Source organism: Rhopilema esculentum, chromosome 3 (assembly GCF_057945365.1).
Source record: "Rhopilema esculentum isolate cy_ngs chromosome 3, ASM5794536v1, whole genome shotgun sequence".
NCBI lineage: Eukaryota > Metazoa > Cnidaria > Scyphozoa > Rhizostomeae > Rhizostomatidae > Rhopilema > Rhopilema esculentum.
In genome coordinates, this window is record NC_142817.1 from 2957361 (window position 1) to 2974693 (window position 17333).

General features: G+C 34.9%; 2 protein-coding genes across 3 annotated transcripts in view; one reads left to right on the forward strand and one right to left on the reverse strand.

The window, feature by feature from the left end:
• Positions 1–14501, forward strand: part of LOC135692926 (SRSF protein kinase 3) — a 34068-nt gene extending 19567 nt beyond the window's left edge. The window contains exons 4-17 of one of the 2 annotated variants that reach the window (XM_065211276.2): positions 1049–1157; positions 2683–2770; positions 4592–4679; positions 5393–5499; positions 6325–6484; positions 7145–7176; positions 7840–8248; positions 8924–9004; positions 9779–9864; positions 10439–10546; positions 10997–11066; positions 11529–11621; positions 12049–12082; positions 12857–14501. In XM_065211276.2, the coding sequence (XP_065067348.2) occupies positions 1049–1157; positions 2683–2770; positions 4592–4679; positions 5393–5499; positions 6325–6484; positions 7145–7176; positions 7840–8248; positions 8924–9004; positions 9779–9864; positions 10439–10546; positions 10997–11066; positions 11529–11621; positions 12049–12082; positions 12857–13007 (1616 nt within the window). In that variant the 3' untranslated portion in view covers positions 13008–14501. Of the gene's footprint in view, positions 1–1048; positions 1158–2682; positions 2771–4591; positions 4680–5392; positions 5500–6324; positions 6485–7144; positions 7177–7836; positions 8249–8923; positions 9005–9778; positions 9865–10438; positions 10547–10996; positions 11067–11528; positions 11622–12048; positions 12083–12856 lie in introns of both variants that reach the window. The other variant, XM_065211275.2, reaches the window with a different exon arrangement.
• LOC135692929 (protein FAM72A) overlaps positions 13664–17333 on the reverse strand; it is a 34447-nt gene continuing 30777 nt past the window's right edge. The window contains exon 5 of the mRNA XM_065211279.2: positions 13664–13798. Within this exon, the coding sequence (XP_065067351.2) occupies positions 13780–13798 (19 nt within the window). The 3' untranslated portion in view covers positions 13664–13779. The remainder of the gene's footprint in view (positions 13799–17333) is intronic.

A 17333-nucleotide genomic window follows, 5' to 3' on the forward strand; every position in this document is an offset into this window, starting at 1 on the left:
ACAAGGTGATCACGTTTCGACGAAATATCGTTACCAGGGTTATCTCTATGCTCTGTTGCAAGCATATCAAACTGCCCCTTGTTGCAAAGTTTCATGCTGTTGTACTGATTTTCAGCAGAGATATCGAAATAGCGCTGTTATAGGCTTGGGGCAAGGTACCCCAGTCTAAAAATAGCCAAAGGGGGCATTTTTCAGTTGGGGTCCATATCCTATCTTTTTCAACGTATCAACCTGCCCCTTGTTGCAAAGTTTCATGCTAGTATCACAAGTTGCACAATTCGACCTAAAAAGTGACTTAACAGCCCTGACTATTGACAGTATTCTGTCTGCTAGCTCTCTGTTTATTTTGCGTTTACCAATCATCAATCTATCACGTAATGTAGATTGGTTCAGTAGTAGTAAAGGGCTATTGACAGATACAAAAATGGCTTAAGCCATCTTTCAATCAACAATTGACCAATCAATGAGCGTGATTTCTCTCATACGCTCATTGGTTGGCACTTATTTGATTGACAGGCGGCTTGAGTCACTTTTTTGGTGCTATTTATAAAATTTCTGTCTTAGTATCTTATCTTTACTTGCTTCTATGCCTAGCTAGATCTTTCTGTGTGCTCTTAGACTGATTTTTACAAATGAACTTAGATTTTGACTCTATTTTCTTCCTTTCCAAGTTCCTCTTCTGCAGCGTACATACATACTTAACTACTTTTCCAACTTCTTTTTAGCCTCTTACAACGATTCTGATTTACCCCTGATTCCGATTTAGGTTTTTTGATTTGAGATGTAACCATCTCTTGATATCCTATATTCTTCAGATTAGAAAATTCATACTAGCCTCTGATTTCTGTCTTTTAACTTTAAAACACTTTCTTCAGCTAGTTTTAAACTCCACAGAAAATTTATTGAAATTTGTCTGCTTTATTTCTTTATATAATATAACATTTTCTTTAATTTTTTTATCTTTTAGTTCATCGCTTTTTAATACCTTTGCCGTACTCATATTTGGTTTGCCGTTGCTCTTTTTAATCTTGTTTGGTCTTTATTTCAGGTGGTTACCATGTTGTGAAGATAGGTGACCTCTTTAACGACAGATATCACGTGATAAGGAAGCTCGGTTGGGGACATTTTTCTACCGTCTGGTTAAGCTGGGATCTAAAGTAAGTCAGCTTTACGGCAGGGGTACCTGATAGGGGGTGAAGGGGAATTCACACCCCCTTGCAGCTGTTAATCGGCTAAATCTTCAGTCACAAAATTCTTTAGTTCGTTAGGCCTAAACCAACTGACAAAAGTCAAAATAGGAACAAAATTGTCTTTATTTATGTATTCGTGGAAGAATATACTTTGCATCATAAATATTGCAATGGAATAGTTTTGCATCACAAAAATAGTTTTGTTAGTTTCTTTTCTTTACGGCCACATTGATGCTCAACATTAAACTGTGCAGCAATTCTAAAAATTCGCTCTTCGCCCTTCGTCCAAGGGTATAAAGTTGATCACGAATCCTGGAAATTTCACAAATGAACCGTTGAAAATATGCACTTGTGAAAGCTAACAGTGTTTCTACTTTAGCATTTGAAGGTTTTTTTCAAATACCTATGCGGGTTTCAGACATAAAATGAGCTTGATTCAAAACACGGCATAACTGCGATTTAATTTTATTCAGCAAAATTGCTGCTTGGAAAGAGTGGTGTTCGCATCTTTTATGGCTCTCAACCGTTGATATTGCGTAATCGCGTACGAATTCGTGTCGTATTTTCACACGCTCCCGATTGCGAAAATCTGAAGAGCGTGTGCTTCTGATTTAAATATTTGAGAAGCTACATGGCCTAATGTATAGGATGATAAAAGCTTGTTTGAAAATGCATCGCTTTGATGAAATAACATCTAATTTGAATTAATGAACACACTGTCAACTTTCACATGCTTCTAGAACGTATGAGAGTTTCAATAAACGAAATGTCTTAACAACTACAGAATTATACAGATAACAATAACAATAATAATAATAATATAATTATTTATACAGGGTTGCTTTTTCAGCAACAAAGGTGCTGTTTTAAACATGTACAATATTAGAAAAACCTAAACTTTAAAAAGGAGTTACTTACAATCAGAATCTTGAAATTAAAGCTTTAAGATTATTCTCTACTTAACAATCTTTTTACGATAAAAATGATCAAATGTAGAAGCAGAAATCAGTAAACTGTTAAAACAACAAAATATCTCTCATTCGAACATTTTTGCTTTAAATATGAAGGTTTTCAAATAGCTATCATTTAGTGATTATTTTTATATTCCAATCCTCGCATCTTGAAGTTCGCTTTTCAAACAAATGGATGCTTAAAAGAGAAAATGCTGTACAATTCCAACCCTTAAAAGTTATAACATTGATACAATATTTGTTGTTTCTCTATATTTGCAATGAACGGCCATTTCTTGATAAGGAGGAATTTCAAACGTTTTCTTTTCTTTATTGTGTAGTATGATTTGTTTCAAGGCATCCAAGTCTTTTGTCTCCGTAATCTTATTTCTGTTTTATCTTTGCTAATTTTGTCCATGGTAAGCTCGAACCAGTACACTTCTACCTACTGCAGTAAGATGACACGCTACATGGCAGACATTACGCTATATTTACCGTTTGCTTTTTTTACAATGACAGATGTAATTCTTGTTTTCTTGAAGGATGAAAAGTTTCGTCGCTCTGAAGATTGTCAAAAGTGCTTCCCATTATACTGAAACAGCCGTTGATGAAATGAAACTTTTGCAAACGGTATGACGCAAATTTATAACAAATTCTGTTTCATAATGCTAACACCACAATGCTGTTTCATACTGTCTCAGGATCCCTGTGACATTTGAGCCCAGAAAAGAACTTCCTTTTTAGATTTCAAGCAAGTTCCTTAAAGTACAGTAAGATAAAATCATTGGATAATATTGAACTTTTTAGTGCTTTCAACCCTCAGAGTACTTTTTATTTACAAAGAATGAGTACATATAGTTCGTATGTGTAATATAATACTTCTAGTTGCGTGTTTCTCGTTTACTACCCAGTTTCCTCTATTTTTGTTTACCAACTATTCAAATAATTAGAAATGACTTTGAAAGTAAACATTTTACAAAGTTAGAGTATAACACGTCAGAATTAGGGTCGAAAAGATCAAGAATGAAAATACACAGTTTTTGGGTGGGAAAATTTCTTGCATACAGAAAAGCTGCATTCTTTGAGCTGCCGACAGTTGATGAAATTTTCGATAACTTTTCCCCTGACTTTCAAATCGCAAGGAATTGTGACCAATCCATGGATGGCATTTTAAGACAAACTGGTTACTTTTGTGGACCAAACTTCTGGTCAGCTGAGAACCTGTATTCGTCTTTGCATTTCAATAAAGAAATTAGATCTTTGGAATAGCCGTTGTCCAGAAAAATCGGTTATGTATCGATCCACAACTGGATATATTTGGGGATAGGATAAAACAACATGTTCCTTCCAACATAAGAAACAAAACTGCTCCTCAAAGAGCTTTGATCTTGTAGGTCTAGAAACACCGCTAAAACAAGTGATTCTGCCATCGGTCAACATCTTTTAGATAACCCAGATTGTGCAAAACTCTGTAATGACGACATGTTTCGGATAATTGGCAGAGCCCGGTCGTCCTTCCATCTAGCAGTTTTGGAGTCGATCTACATACAAACGAAAAAGCCGCCATTGTGTAGACAGAAGGAGTTCGTTTTCTCTCTTGGACTCCATTGGTAATTTTTCTTTAGGCTCGCGGCACTGATTGGTCAACTATACCGGTCTTGTGCTTGCGTTTTTCTGATTGGCCTATTTCGATCCACAACTGGGTATATATTTTTCATCGTGTTCATTCTGACCCTTATTCTGACGTTTTATTATCTGACGAAAAAGCTTTCAGTAGCATGTGAAATGATTGCTTTTTGGTTGCTTTTTTCAAAGCCATTCTCAAGTTCTCTACCGCCAAAAAATTGTCCACATATTTAAAGACTGTGAAAACTTGCAGTATAAAAAATACAAAACGTGAAAAGTTTTTGTTTAAGTAACATATTTCTGTGGATTAGTATAAAATCTGATATATCTAGAAATCTATGCCTGTAATCCCATGGAAATCTATACCTGTAATCCCATGGAAATCTATGCCTGTAATCCCATGGAAATCTTTGCCTGTAATCCCATGGAAATCTATGCCTGTAATCCCATGGAAATCTATGCCTGTAATCCCATGGAAATCTATGCCTGTAATCCCATGGAAATCTATGCCTGTAATCCCATGGAAATCTATGCCTGTAATCCCATGGAAATCTATGCCTGTAATCCCATGGAAATCTATGCCTGTAATCCCATGGAAATCTATGCCTGTAATCCCATGGAAATCTATGCCTGTAATCCCATGGAAATCTATGCCTGTATATCGCCTTGAAACCTGCTTATCGAGGCAGTTCTTGCATTTCCCACCTTTTCTGCGTTTTTAGCGCACAGGTGAGATTTTTGTAAGCTCTTGCTGCTGTGAAACTTTTCTTATGGAACTAAGAAGTAGGTTAGCATGTTGTAAAATGACTATCTGTTTGATTTCAGGTTCATACAGCTGACCCAAAGGATCCAGGATACCCGCATGTGGTCCAACTTTTAGACAATTTCAAGATTTCTGGAATTCACGGAACTCGTATCCTTTTTTCTTGCACGTCCAGAAATGATATGAGAAGTTGAATTGACGTCACTTATTTGGGCTATTGCATAGCACTTTCAATTGGAGGCAAACCAGTATGGTATGCGACCAGTATGGTGTGTGACCAGTATGGTGTGCGACCAGTATGGTATGTGACCAGTATGGTGTGTGACCAGTATGGTTTTCTGTTTAAGACAAAGAGGCCGAAGAGGGGTGTCTATATTTCCCTTAAGGTCCCTGGGTTTCTTTATTTTATAATGATTTTTGCACTAGGATCGGAAATATTGAAAAGGTTTATGTGTAATTCTGGAAATTTCTTTGGTTGAGTAAAACTCTCGACTGAATGAATTTTTTATCATTAAAGATGCCTGGGTGCGTACTTCTGTACAAAACAAATACAAATTACCCATCGTGTGTAAAAGAACGCGGTGTATGGCATGTAAAAAGTGCATACTTTCGTCACAGCTTAAATGAATTTGTGATATCGATTGCTTGTATCTTGCAGTGATATTTTCTGTTCTTCAATAACAGTTATGTTTTAAACATTGTTAGATCGAAATATATTACTAATCAAATATATTGTTTTGTACAACTGTATGACAGTCACTGTAATATGAGCTGCATTCGTCTTCAAAGCAGATATTACTTTCAAATTGTTCTAAAGTAATATTTTCAACTGATTGTGTTTGTGAAATCTTTAACTAATCCAGATATTTGTATGGTTTTTGAGGTGCTAGGCCATAATCTTCTTCGCATGATTATAAAATCGAACTACAAAGGGATTCCCTTGCCTCTTGTGAAAACAATCATAAAGCAGGTATTTAATATTTGGTTTTTATCTCACATTAGTTGTGAAGAAATGGTAACCTTTCAAGAAGCAATTGAAAACTCAACTTCTTCTTGATATTGCTTTTACCAGTTGTTGAAGCATGATGCGTTTCTAAGGCAGCCTTAGCCTGTTTATGTCAGCCAATTAATAGTTTTCACAGCTTCTCTAAGTTCCTTCTTTTAAAGTTTCTTCCCTAAGACACCCTAGGCTTTGCAGTGTGTTTGAAATTGAGCAACATTGAAGATAAGCCGATTGGCTCCCTAATAATAGGTCTATTGTATAGTCTGACCAATAGGAATTTAAATGGCCAGCGAAATGCCTGGTGTTTAAGGCGTATGATGGCAAACAGGCGATTCGTGCATCCAAAACGCGTGATGTATCGAATTAATGATTATATGGTAAAATGTAACACGTTTTCTGTCGCTATCTACCGTGCGCCACCACAATATCAAGAACCTCCTTCGATTTTTTGATATTTTGATTCATAGGCTCGCAACTATATCGTTGGCCAGGTTTTATCAAGTGTCGCTAAGCATGCCACAGTCCTATGTTCCCTGTTTTGAAAGAAAACCCCCAACCTCTAGAAAAGCGCAGACGCTTAAACATGGAATCTTTCAATAAACCACTCAACGTGATTTGCTAATTGCACGTATGCCTACTTCGATTATTTTGTTCCAGTCTCTTGAGCAACCATCATAGTTAAAACTTCTTCATAAAATCTTGTTCATCAGCTTTTCACTTATAATTATCAAAGCTCCACTTTGAATTTAGTGTTCGAAACTCTCTCTTTTCAATATTCTCAATTATTCGCAGACCTTGGAAGGGCTTAACTATCTACACACAAAATGCAAAATCATTCACACTGACGTAAAGCCTGAAAATATACTGGTTTGCATAACCCAAGATGATATTCAGAAGTTGGCTTCAGAAGCTGCCTCTGCCTCTGCCGCTGGGAAGGTTTCAAGGTCATTAGGTAAGATGTGTTTGCTGTTGTTGTTGTTTTTATTGTTGCTGTTGTACAATCTTGCAGAAAAACATGTTTTATACCCCGATGTTAAAAATAGAGCAGGAAGTGTGAATGTCTTAAGAATGGAATTTTTCAATTCGGAATATCTGCTAGTTTTTCAATCAGAATGACCCTTACCCGAGTTCTTGCTGGAAACCATAATGGACACAAGTATGGAACTGGCATATGGAAACCATAATGGCATATAGAAATTTTAAGAAAAGCCAATTCCTTTGTACTGGCGCGAGCTGCCATTGATCTATTAGAACGTATATAGGAGATATCTTTTCTTACAAAATGCTCTTGAACCAGAGTTTGTCTGTGTGGATTTTAGAAAAAAATTTCTATCGCGATCTTCGGTCTCCTTATAAGACACAAATGCAAGCTCAATTTTAGGCCCTGTTTGCTAGATAGTGTTGGTTTTTTGGTCGAATTATTTATCTGCCGTGCCGTGTGTTCATCTTAGATCAAGCACAAAAATGAATCCTGTTTTTCTTTAATTTAGCATGACGTTTTAGAATATTCATGTAAAATGCTATTTTTGAAGCTTCCAAATGGCGTTCTTACATTCAGCATATACTCTTTAAAATTAAACCATATTTCTAACAGCCATTTTTCTTTATTTAGGTGGAACCGCGCCAGTTCATGTCGCTGAAAAGGTATGCATGGTTTTTTAAAAGATTAGATACAGTCTGTTTTAATGGTTACAAAAGAATGACTTAATTCAAATAGGGCATGCACTGATCATCATAATCATAATCCGTTAACACAATTTGAATTGAAGTGGATTTAGATCTTAGATGTTTCCTTTGCTGGGATTCATAAGGATCTGCCTCTCGTCTTATTATAATACCTCTTGTCAGATATTCATTTAATCGAACCATGTCAATGCTTTGAGGCATTTTAAAGAGGCATTCAAGAAACCTCTAGGCCGAGGCAGAAGTGTTGTTGAGAATGACTGATATCGTTCAAATGGAAAGCAGGCTTTTCAGTTCAGTAAAACGTGTTTTTTGAAGCTCATTATCTAAATTTCAGGGTCTTTGCCATTCTATTGGTGCTCTTTGGTCTCCAAGGGGAAACGACATTGTTGTTTTTTTACTGCATTTTTCTTCGGACTTGTTGATTATGGCTAACCACTGCTAATTTTTTGTAACCTCAAAAAATGTTATTTTTCGCTAACCCTGTTATTTTTCTCAAAGCGTTTAAGTTTTATATGATTGATGCTATTGACTTGACGCCTAATTTTTATGTATTCTCTTTTAAAAAAGTTGATAATTCGAAGTTGATAATGTTAATATTTTTAAGATTTTTTCTTTCAGCAGCAAATGGCCAATGGAAAAATGTCGAGAAATAGAAAAAAGAAATTAAAAAAGAAAATTAAAAAACAGCTTGAAAAGCACAATAATGGCACAAACTCGAATACGACCGAGAAAGACGAAACAAATGAAGAGCCTCTTGAGGAAAAAGAGGAATTAGAACAAGAAATTTCAAAAAGTAAAGGTTCTGGTAAATCGATGGATGAAGGCTACGATATCAATTTTCAAAATCAAAGGCAAGGAGTAAATAAGAATGAAAAGGGTTGCGGAAACTTATCTTGTAATGAAGATGTCACCATGAAAAGTTTTGAAAAAGAGAATGAAGTCAACAAGGACAAGAAAGATAGATGTGAAGACAAAGATAAGCCTTCTAGTGATGAACAAAACAACGAAATATTGGATCATGTTTACAATAGTATGTTGACGTACTTAACATATTTTTCATTTGTCTATGTATTTGCTACCTAACATCCGTTGGGATCCCCTCTTTCCCAGGTTGGCACATCGGTCTGTATGAGAATTAAAATAGCTTGTTCTCGTGTTTGGAAAAACTGCCACGAAGTCAGTTTTTTAATATTCATGATATTTCTTAAAACATGAAAGTATGGTTGAAAGATATTGCAATTAGCTGGTCATGCTGCTGAAAATCAAAACAGATCGGCCTAATATTTTGATGTGTTAAAAATCTCGGTTATTAAAGGAGCTCTCCAAGTATTTATTGGTGAATGCTAAAGAAACTGGTCTTTTAATGAGTTAACAACTTTTGGTCGTACAAAACATATGAATGGCATTGAAAAAAGTAGAGCACATCTATTTACATAAACACGAAAAAACCGCCTAGACAGAAGGAGTTTGTTTTCACCTTAGGGCTCCATTGGTAACAGTCATGGATCACCTCAACAGTAATGTGCTCGCGTTTTCTAATTGGCCTATTTCAATCTACAACTGGGTATATATATTTCCTAGCGTAGAGTTTTCGATCCATGTTCTGACGATATGCACTCTGAAGGGTCTCAGACGAAAAGCTTAAGTATGACTCAAAATTTTTGCTTTTTTCATAGCCATATTTAAAGGTTAGCACTTTTAACAGGTTTTAATGGAGATGTCGAGAAACAAATTGCTGATACTCTAAAACTTGATGACGATGATGAGATGGAAACGACAGAAAAAGGTATTTGATATTTGACTGATTTTTCTGAGCAGATTATATTCATGCAAAAACATTTTGTTTAGAGATGCAAATTTTAAAGGGAATTGGTTCTTTTCCGAGCCATTGTAACCACAAGATTAGCGAGACAAAATTTTGTTTATGTTCTCGTCAAATATAATATTTTTGTTTAATTATATAGTAACTTTCGTTTTATGTCCTCAAAATCTTGTTGTTACCAAAAGAAAAGTCACGGAAGTGCAATCAGTTCATCTCCACATTTTACGCCGTATAGAGCTTGAGAGTTTAAAATTTCAATAAAATTTTGTCAGGGTGTACCAAAAGATTAACAAGAAATTCTACTTTTTTGTTCTGAAATTTGTTTTCTTTTGTCAAGAATCGATCCAATGATTTTTCCTTGTTCTGGGAGTTCGTTTCGTATATATGACCTTTACTTCAGGGAAATTTTATTGAGCAGTTTGTGTCAACAATAAATATTTATATTCTTAGTTTGAATTTAAAGGATATGAATTTTGATCATTTAGAATCTTTCTTATCCTTTTGTCATTAATATGCTTCGAAATGTTGCACATCTCGACATATATGCTGGATTGTTGCAAATCAAGATTTTCTTTGAACGTTGTTCCTTCGAATAGTGAAGAGGAAAGCCGTCAATGTAAACTGGACATATCTATTTTGCAGTTTCTTACGATTATTATGATAACATGAAATTATTTAATGATGCCTTTGAATATTCCCAAGCATTTATCCACAACAAATGATGTAAACCCATTCTAGGTCCAAAATACGCTTGTGAGGTGTCAGGAACTCTAAATGAGAATATTAAAGTTAAGATTGCTGATCTGGGCAATGCTTGTTGGATTGTAAGTATGAATAATGCTTCCTTCAATCTGTAGACAATTTTAAAAGAGTAGACGATTTTTACTACTCATGTTGCAATAGGCAGGGTTTGAAAAAAACTTGAAATCGGCTGGTTTTTGAAAATGCGGAAAACCTGGTTAAGTCGGGGAAGTGTGATAAATTTTGTTGTGCAAGGAAAAGTCTCCAAGGCTTAGTCTTCGAACCAATTTTTCACATACACGCCAAGGATAGCTGCCCATTCTATACCCCGTGCTTGGTAGAGAAAGGAAACTTGTTAAACGTGATTTTTTTAAAGGGTGATGCTTATTTTACAGTCAGAATATAGTTTAAAACAACACCATTCATTTGCTAATGGAAAATGCATCGTGAATCAGATGTGATTTGTTGACTGTTTTCAGAATCTGATACCATAATAAGGGGGGGATATTCAGATCAGCCCAAATGCTAGATATCACTCACGTTTTTTGAGTGAATTTTGAGTGAAAGACAGTGATTTTGAGTAACTGCTCAAAGACAGTGATTTTGAGTAACTGCTTAAAGACAATGATTTTGAGTAACCTTTGTCAATCTTTTCAGCATCACCATTTCACTGAAGAAATTCAGACCCGGCAGTATAGAAGCATAGAGGTTTTAATTGGCTCAGGGTATGGACCCCCTGCAGATATTTGGAGCACTGCTTGTATGGTAGGCCTTCGAAATGTAACTTTTTTTGTGCAATAGAAAATTACCAGATCTAATCAAATTACTAGAAGAATTTGATAACAATAGACCTAAATTTGAAAGTAAATAAAATACTTCAATTGCGCCTAGTTGTTGTCAAGAAAACCTATATTATAACTTACTAAAATTTCCTTGTGCCCTATAAAATTTCCTTCAAAAATAATGACATGTTATTGAATCCAACCCGGCGTTTTTTTAAGACTATGAACAACAATCCCTTAGCTTTGAATATTGTTTTATAATAAACAACGAGATACGTATAGTGATTATTGGAGCGTCCCCATCAAAATAGGAATTTGCAGTCTTTCTTCAATGTAATGCTTTTAACAGGTGATTTTTAATGAGTGGTCAGGTCACCTATATATCATTTGGTATCATGTTTAAGACTTTTTATCAAAATGCTTATTTTGCCAGGCTTTTGAACTTGCAACTGGTGACTTTCTTTTCGAACCTCATTCCGGCGAAGACTATTCAAGGGATGAAGGTATGCTAAATTTTTGAATACGAATTCTAGTTGACCAGAATTTTTCACATAGTGATGTATAACCAGCATAACTGCCAGCGGGACCTTTGAAAAAGATTTGAAATTTTCATTCAATTTTCAAATACAGCTTAACTTCAATGCAAGGCATAACGCTGCTTAATTATCTCTCTCTCCTTTCCATTTTATGATCATCTAATTGTTTGTTGGTATGATTATTTTTTCGCTTGATCTACTGACTATTTAATTCTTCTATTTTGTGATAATCTGATTGCGCAATTCTTAATCTAAAATTTGCTCGCTTGATTGTTTCTTTGTTTGCTTGTCGAACGATTGCATTTATGATTATCTGATTCAACATTTTATCGTCTGAGTGTTTGCTCTCTCAATTTTCTGATTGCTTGATCGTTCAATTGATTATCATCTGTTTTACAGTTTATCTAATCATTTTTTAACTTTTTTCAGATCATATTGCTCTGATAATGGAGCTGCTAGGGCGACTGCCAAAGCACATATCCTTATCCGGAAAATACTCGCGCGATTATTTTACCCGAAAAGGTATTAGTTTTAATCCACTTTTTATATTTTTTGCGAAAATCAACCTCACAACCTCACAGCATTTACAGGCTCACATATCTATTGGTGCTGCTGAAAAACTTGCTCGGTTTTTTTAAAGTTTATTTTTCCCTTCGTGAAATGGAAACAGTAAGAATTCAAAAATTCGTTTTTGTTGAAGTGATTAGCTGTAATGGTTGATTGGTTGGTTGATTAATCACAGAAGATGATTTCGGAACTTTTATTTACCAAAATGCATCTTTTCCTAAGAAACCTTTAGAGCAAGACTTGCATGGGAAATCTTCACTGTATTTTGATGAAACCTAAAATTATTAGCCATGATTTTTTGTCAGTTTGTTTGAATTGTTGCTTATAAAATTACTTTGTCTGTTGGCAACATTTGATGGCTGAATTTGGCTTTGTTTTTCAGGCGACTTGAAACACATAAAGAAATTGCGCCCATGGTAAGTAGGTTTTATCATTGAAAGGCATATCTGTAATTCATTATACCTGCTTTGTCCTCGAAAATTGTTTCTAGATCAGAGGCTGACATGAGATATATGCCGTTTTCAAAAAAGATAGCCATTCTTATTCATATCATTTATTTGTTATTTATTCAAATTATAAATTTATTCATTTATGATATGATTTATGTGAGACCAATGAGCATATGTTAAAGCTCGAAAGATGAGAGTCACAGAGTGCCAACTGAGTACCAATATTTTGACTGCTATCAAACCCATGCTTATGGGCAAAATTTCCATTCATGCTTCATTTGAGTTTTGTGTATCAATCAGTTGTTTCTGCTCGTTAAGTTAGATTTTTTATACTCTACTTTCATTGAAAAGGGAGATTGTAAAGTCCTAACTATCCATGACATAATGTTTTCAATATATCATTTAGCTACCCTTAAAGTAAAACGAGGACTGAATGCTATTACCATAAAAGAAAAAATGCTTATATTGAATGGAGAAACGACCCCGAAGCAGGGAAACCCGCTATTTCCCCAGTTCAGTGCTAACTTGTAATTAAATCGACCAGAAATTGATTTTTGAAAGTAAAAATTGAAATTGGAAAGGGTTAATAATTTTGGAAGAAACAGCATTGTTTACAATTCAATATTTTTATTTTAACAATAATTTGTGACTATAAGACCACATGAAAAATATTGATCTCCACTGATGCAAACGTTTCTCCTTTCATACCACTGAGCTAAATTCCGATCTTTTCTCCTGAAGGTGCCTTCGCGACGTTCTCATCGATAAATACGAATGGCCAGTCAAGGATGCTGAGCAGTTCTCTTCGTTCATTGAGCCAATGTTAGACTACGTCCCAGAGAAACGAGCAACCGCTGCGCAGTGTTTGAACCACGAATTCTTGCTCACCTAATCATGCTTTGGCCTTGAAAACAGTTGTTTTAATCATACTTCCATCACGTGTAAAAGAAGTTCATCCGAAGGGGCCAGTCTAGGTTTTCTGGTCGGACGTTCGTTGACTGCACACGTGGCCAAGGAATTCTTAGACCGAGGGTAGAAGAACTCAAGATACCAATCAAGCAGTGTGCTCGCCCATGTTCATACAACAGTCTCAAGTGCTGACGCCATTGCTTTTATTTTCATCAGTGTCTTTACACGATGATGCTGTTAAAAACTCAAAGTGAAAATAGGATTGGACTTCCTTACGCGTTTCAAAACATTCATCTGATTCAACTGTAACATTTCTTCAAGCTTTTTCAAAGTCCAGTTTGTTTAACTTCATGTCCTTTTCTGGGAAAAGGATATCAGAGGCTGTTCTTAGTTTACGATAGCACCCTATCACTGCTAGTAATAGGCTCTGGAAGTTTCTCCTGATTTTTTATGCCATGTTTTGTAAACTATGTATAAAGACTAAAGACAGATTTTTCTGTGATAACGATCCCCGATGTTGTGCCATTTTCTAGTGTGCAATGCTTTACGGTTCTCATTCGTTTATTATACAAATTCAACTTACAACCTCTCCAAACTTCGTTGTACGACTTGATTTGCTCCGATTAGGGCTCACCCCTCAAATATTGTACTGTAGATTTCTTGCGATATAAAAGGGTTTCATGGCAAAATGGTTTTTGGTGAAAATTTTCACCCTCAGTTGCTTATCACGGGCAAACACGAAAACTTACTAATATTCAGGTCCTCAATCCGAATCTGAAATAGAAAATTTAGGACTCAAAAGATCGATGAATTTTCAAAACGAGGTCATAGCTAAATTAGTATTTTAACGAACATCCACGTGGTCCGCATTTTACAGTGCTCTTGTCAAAGCTATGACCCTGTGGATGGTATTTATAAAGTGTATTCAAAAAAGGCAAAGACGTTTTTCTTGGAAGAAGGGAAACCTGAAAAGCAATTCCCACTTTTTGTCTTCTGTTTCCTACCCTCGTTCTTAGTGCAGTAGATTCAGAGTCCAGCCAGTTTTTTAACCTTTTCATATTTATTTATTTGCTACTTTTTGTATGCTTTGCTACGAAGTTTTTAGTGGCGGTTCCCAGTTCTGCGTCATATTAGGCCCTGGTAAACACCATTTTTGGCTTCTTCCCACTGCCATAAAGATGCTTGCTGCAGACATCTATCCCAAGTGGGTAAGTCATTCAACGTACCTTGTTTGTTTATTTTTAGGGACTTAAATGTGCAGCTTTGTATATCGTAAACTCTGTATAGCATATTTTGGTTATTATTGGTCGTTTAGTGAAGAATGTTTTGTCTCGTTCAATTTAAATTTATGTATTTGTAGCCCGAATTGATCATGACAACATTAAGGCGCTTTTTTGTCAACGAGCCTGTTCGTGCAGATATGCCATGGTCTATTTAAGGTAATGAACTAAGAACTCTAGTTATGCCTATCGTGGGATATGTTGTTTCTTTTGATTTATTAATCTGTGTCCAGTATGAATTATGGGTAAAAGAGTGATCGTTGGTAATCAACTACGATGCAAGGTGTAGTAAAAACCTTTGAAAAGGGTGTAATCTGGCAAGCTAATCCGTTGCCCGAAGTCTGCAGTGCACGGAGTGAAATTCTAGAGTCTCGATTCATAGCGTAAATTTTTCTTTGTACTGTTTTCGGTATTCCATAAAAACGTTTTGACCTTGGTTGACCGAGAAAGTTTTGATTTTCAAAGAAACCTGTCAAATAAAAAGAATTTTAGTTTTGGATTGCTGTTTTAAGGTTGCTTCTGTTGCTTGTACAGTATATCGTATTGTAAAACATTTTCAACAACTGCATCAGATCTGTTATTCACTTGTACCAGCGTACTACAAGAAGCAGTGGACTTGAGTGTTTGTAAAAGTTCGATTTTTTGAGTTGGCTCTTGGCCAGTATGCTTCGCCAAAGCGTAGAAAACAGACTAATTCGTCATTTTCCCTTACCTCAATGAACTGCGACTATTGTTGGCTCTTGGTCTTCTCTTCAGCTTCATTTTCGCTTTGTCTCTTAAACTTTCAACGACCTTTGATTCTGCTATTTATATCAAATCAGAGAGTGAAGTAAACTATCATATAAATTCATTACTGCATTTCCTATGGCCAATCATTCCCTGCCTTGTTAAAAACAGATCCCTTTGAAAGCAAAACCTCCTTTGCCGGACTTAACAAAAAATTTGTGAGTTTCCTATGAAACTTTCAAGCCTCAACTCCGAAACAACACACCACATATAAAGACAAATTTTGTGTGCCACCAGTGTCCTGAACATCTCCATCGGACTGATGTTTCCCACAATTACCGTCAAGCCTTCAGGCAACTCAAGACGTTGAAGCTTTTTCGAAGCCTGTTGTTGAGATGAAAAACGAACTAGCTATAGGCTATAGGGTTAGATTTTGGTGAAAACCATTACTCGTGTTTGTCTTTGACCTACCAAGCCTCAAGCATTTTGGTCGTAAACCGCCATAAAAGTAAAGAAGCAACGTTTTTAAAGGCGATTTAAAGGCCTATATCAGGAAAAATACAAGCCTATAGGCTTGGAAAAATTATAAATTTTTTCAAAAAATTTTTCGAAGAAGGTTAATTTTATAGGTAAAATTAAAGAAGAATTTAATTTAATTCTGGGATGAAAGATGTATTTTTCGAAAATTAGTGACTTTACGAACAGTTTAACTTCTTTAAAGAAATTACGGCTATAGGATTAGCAAAATCGTCCCAAATTGAACTTATTCTCCTCTATATAATCCAAATAAAGCAGCATTGAATCTAATTCTGCAATAGGCGTCTATTTTGTTTGAAATTAGGACTGTGAGGACGGGTCGATTTTCGATGAAAATGTAAAGGTAATCTTAACCAAACCATCAAATTCTTGCAAAAACTTTTTCGTCTTAAAATTGGTTTATTCACCTCTATATAGCCAAGGCTCTAGGATTAGAAAAATCGTCAATTTTTTATCATATCCTTTCGTCCCCAATCAGGTTGATTCACCTTTATATAATAAAAAAAAATTTCATTTAATTCTGCATTAAGAATAATATTTTCTTGAAAATAGGACGGTGAACAAAGGTCGATTCTCCATATAAAACAATAAGGCTACAAGCTTAGGAAAATCGTCAAATTTCATTACATATTTTTTACCCCAAATTAGGTTAAATCTCCCCTTTATTATCAAAATAAAGCAGAATTGAATTCAATTCTGAAATAAGAAGTATATTTTCTTGAATAAAGGACTGCAGACAAGGGGCAATTTCTGATATAAAAAAGCAAGGCTATAGCCTTAGGTACATCGTCAAATTTCTCCAAATATTTTTTAGTCTCAAATTAGGTAAAATCTCCCCTTTATTATCAAAATAAAGCAGAATGGAATTCAATTCTGAAATAAAAATTATGCCTTCTTGAATATATGACTGCAGAAAAGGGGCAATTTTCAACATAAAAAACCAAGGCTATAGGCTTAGGAAAATCATCAAATTTTTTCAAATATTTTTCAGTCTTAAATTAGGTTGAATATCCCCTTTATTATCAAAATAAAGCAGAAATGAATTCAATTCTGAAATAAAAATTATGCCTTCTTGAATATAGGACTGCAGAAAAGAGGCAATTTTCAACATAAAAAAGCAAGGCTATAGGCTTAGGAAAATCATCAAATTTTTCCAAATATTTTTTAGTCTCAAATTAGGTAAAATCTCCCCTTTATTATCAAAATAAAGCAGAATGGAATTCAATTCTGAAATAAAAATTATACTTTCTTGAATATATGACTGCAGAAAAGGGGCAATTTTCAACATAAAAAAGCAAGGCTATAGGCTTAGGAAAATCATCAAATTTTTCCAAATATTTTTTAGTCTCAAATTAGGTAAAATCTCCCCTTTATTATCAAAATAAAGCAGAATGGAATTCAATTCTGAAATAAAAATTATGCCTTCTTGAATATAGGACTGCAGAAAAGGGGCAATTTTCAACATAAAAAAGCAAGGCTATAGGCTTAGGAAAATCATCAAATTTTTCCAAATATTTTTTAGTCTCAAATTAGGTAAAATCTCCCCTTTATTATCAAAATAAAGCAGAATGGAATTCAATTCTGAAATAAAAATTATGCCTTCTTGAATATATGACTGCAGAAAAGGGGCAATTTTCAACATAAAAAAGCAAGGCTATAGGCTTAGGAAAATCATCAAATTTTTCCAAATATTTTTTAGTCTCAAATTAGGTAAAATCTCCCCTTTATTATCAAAATAAAGCAGAATGGAATTCAATTCTGAAATA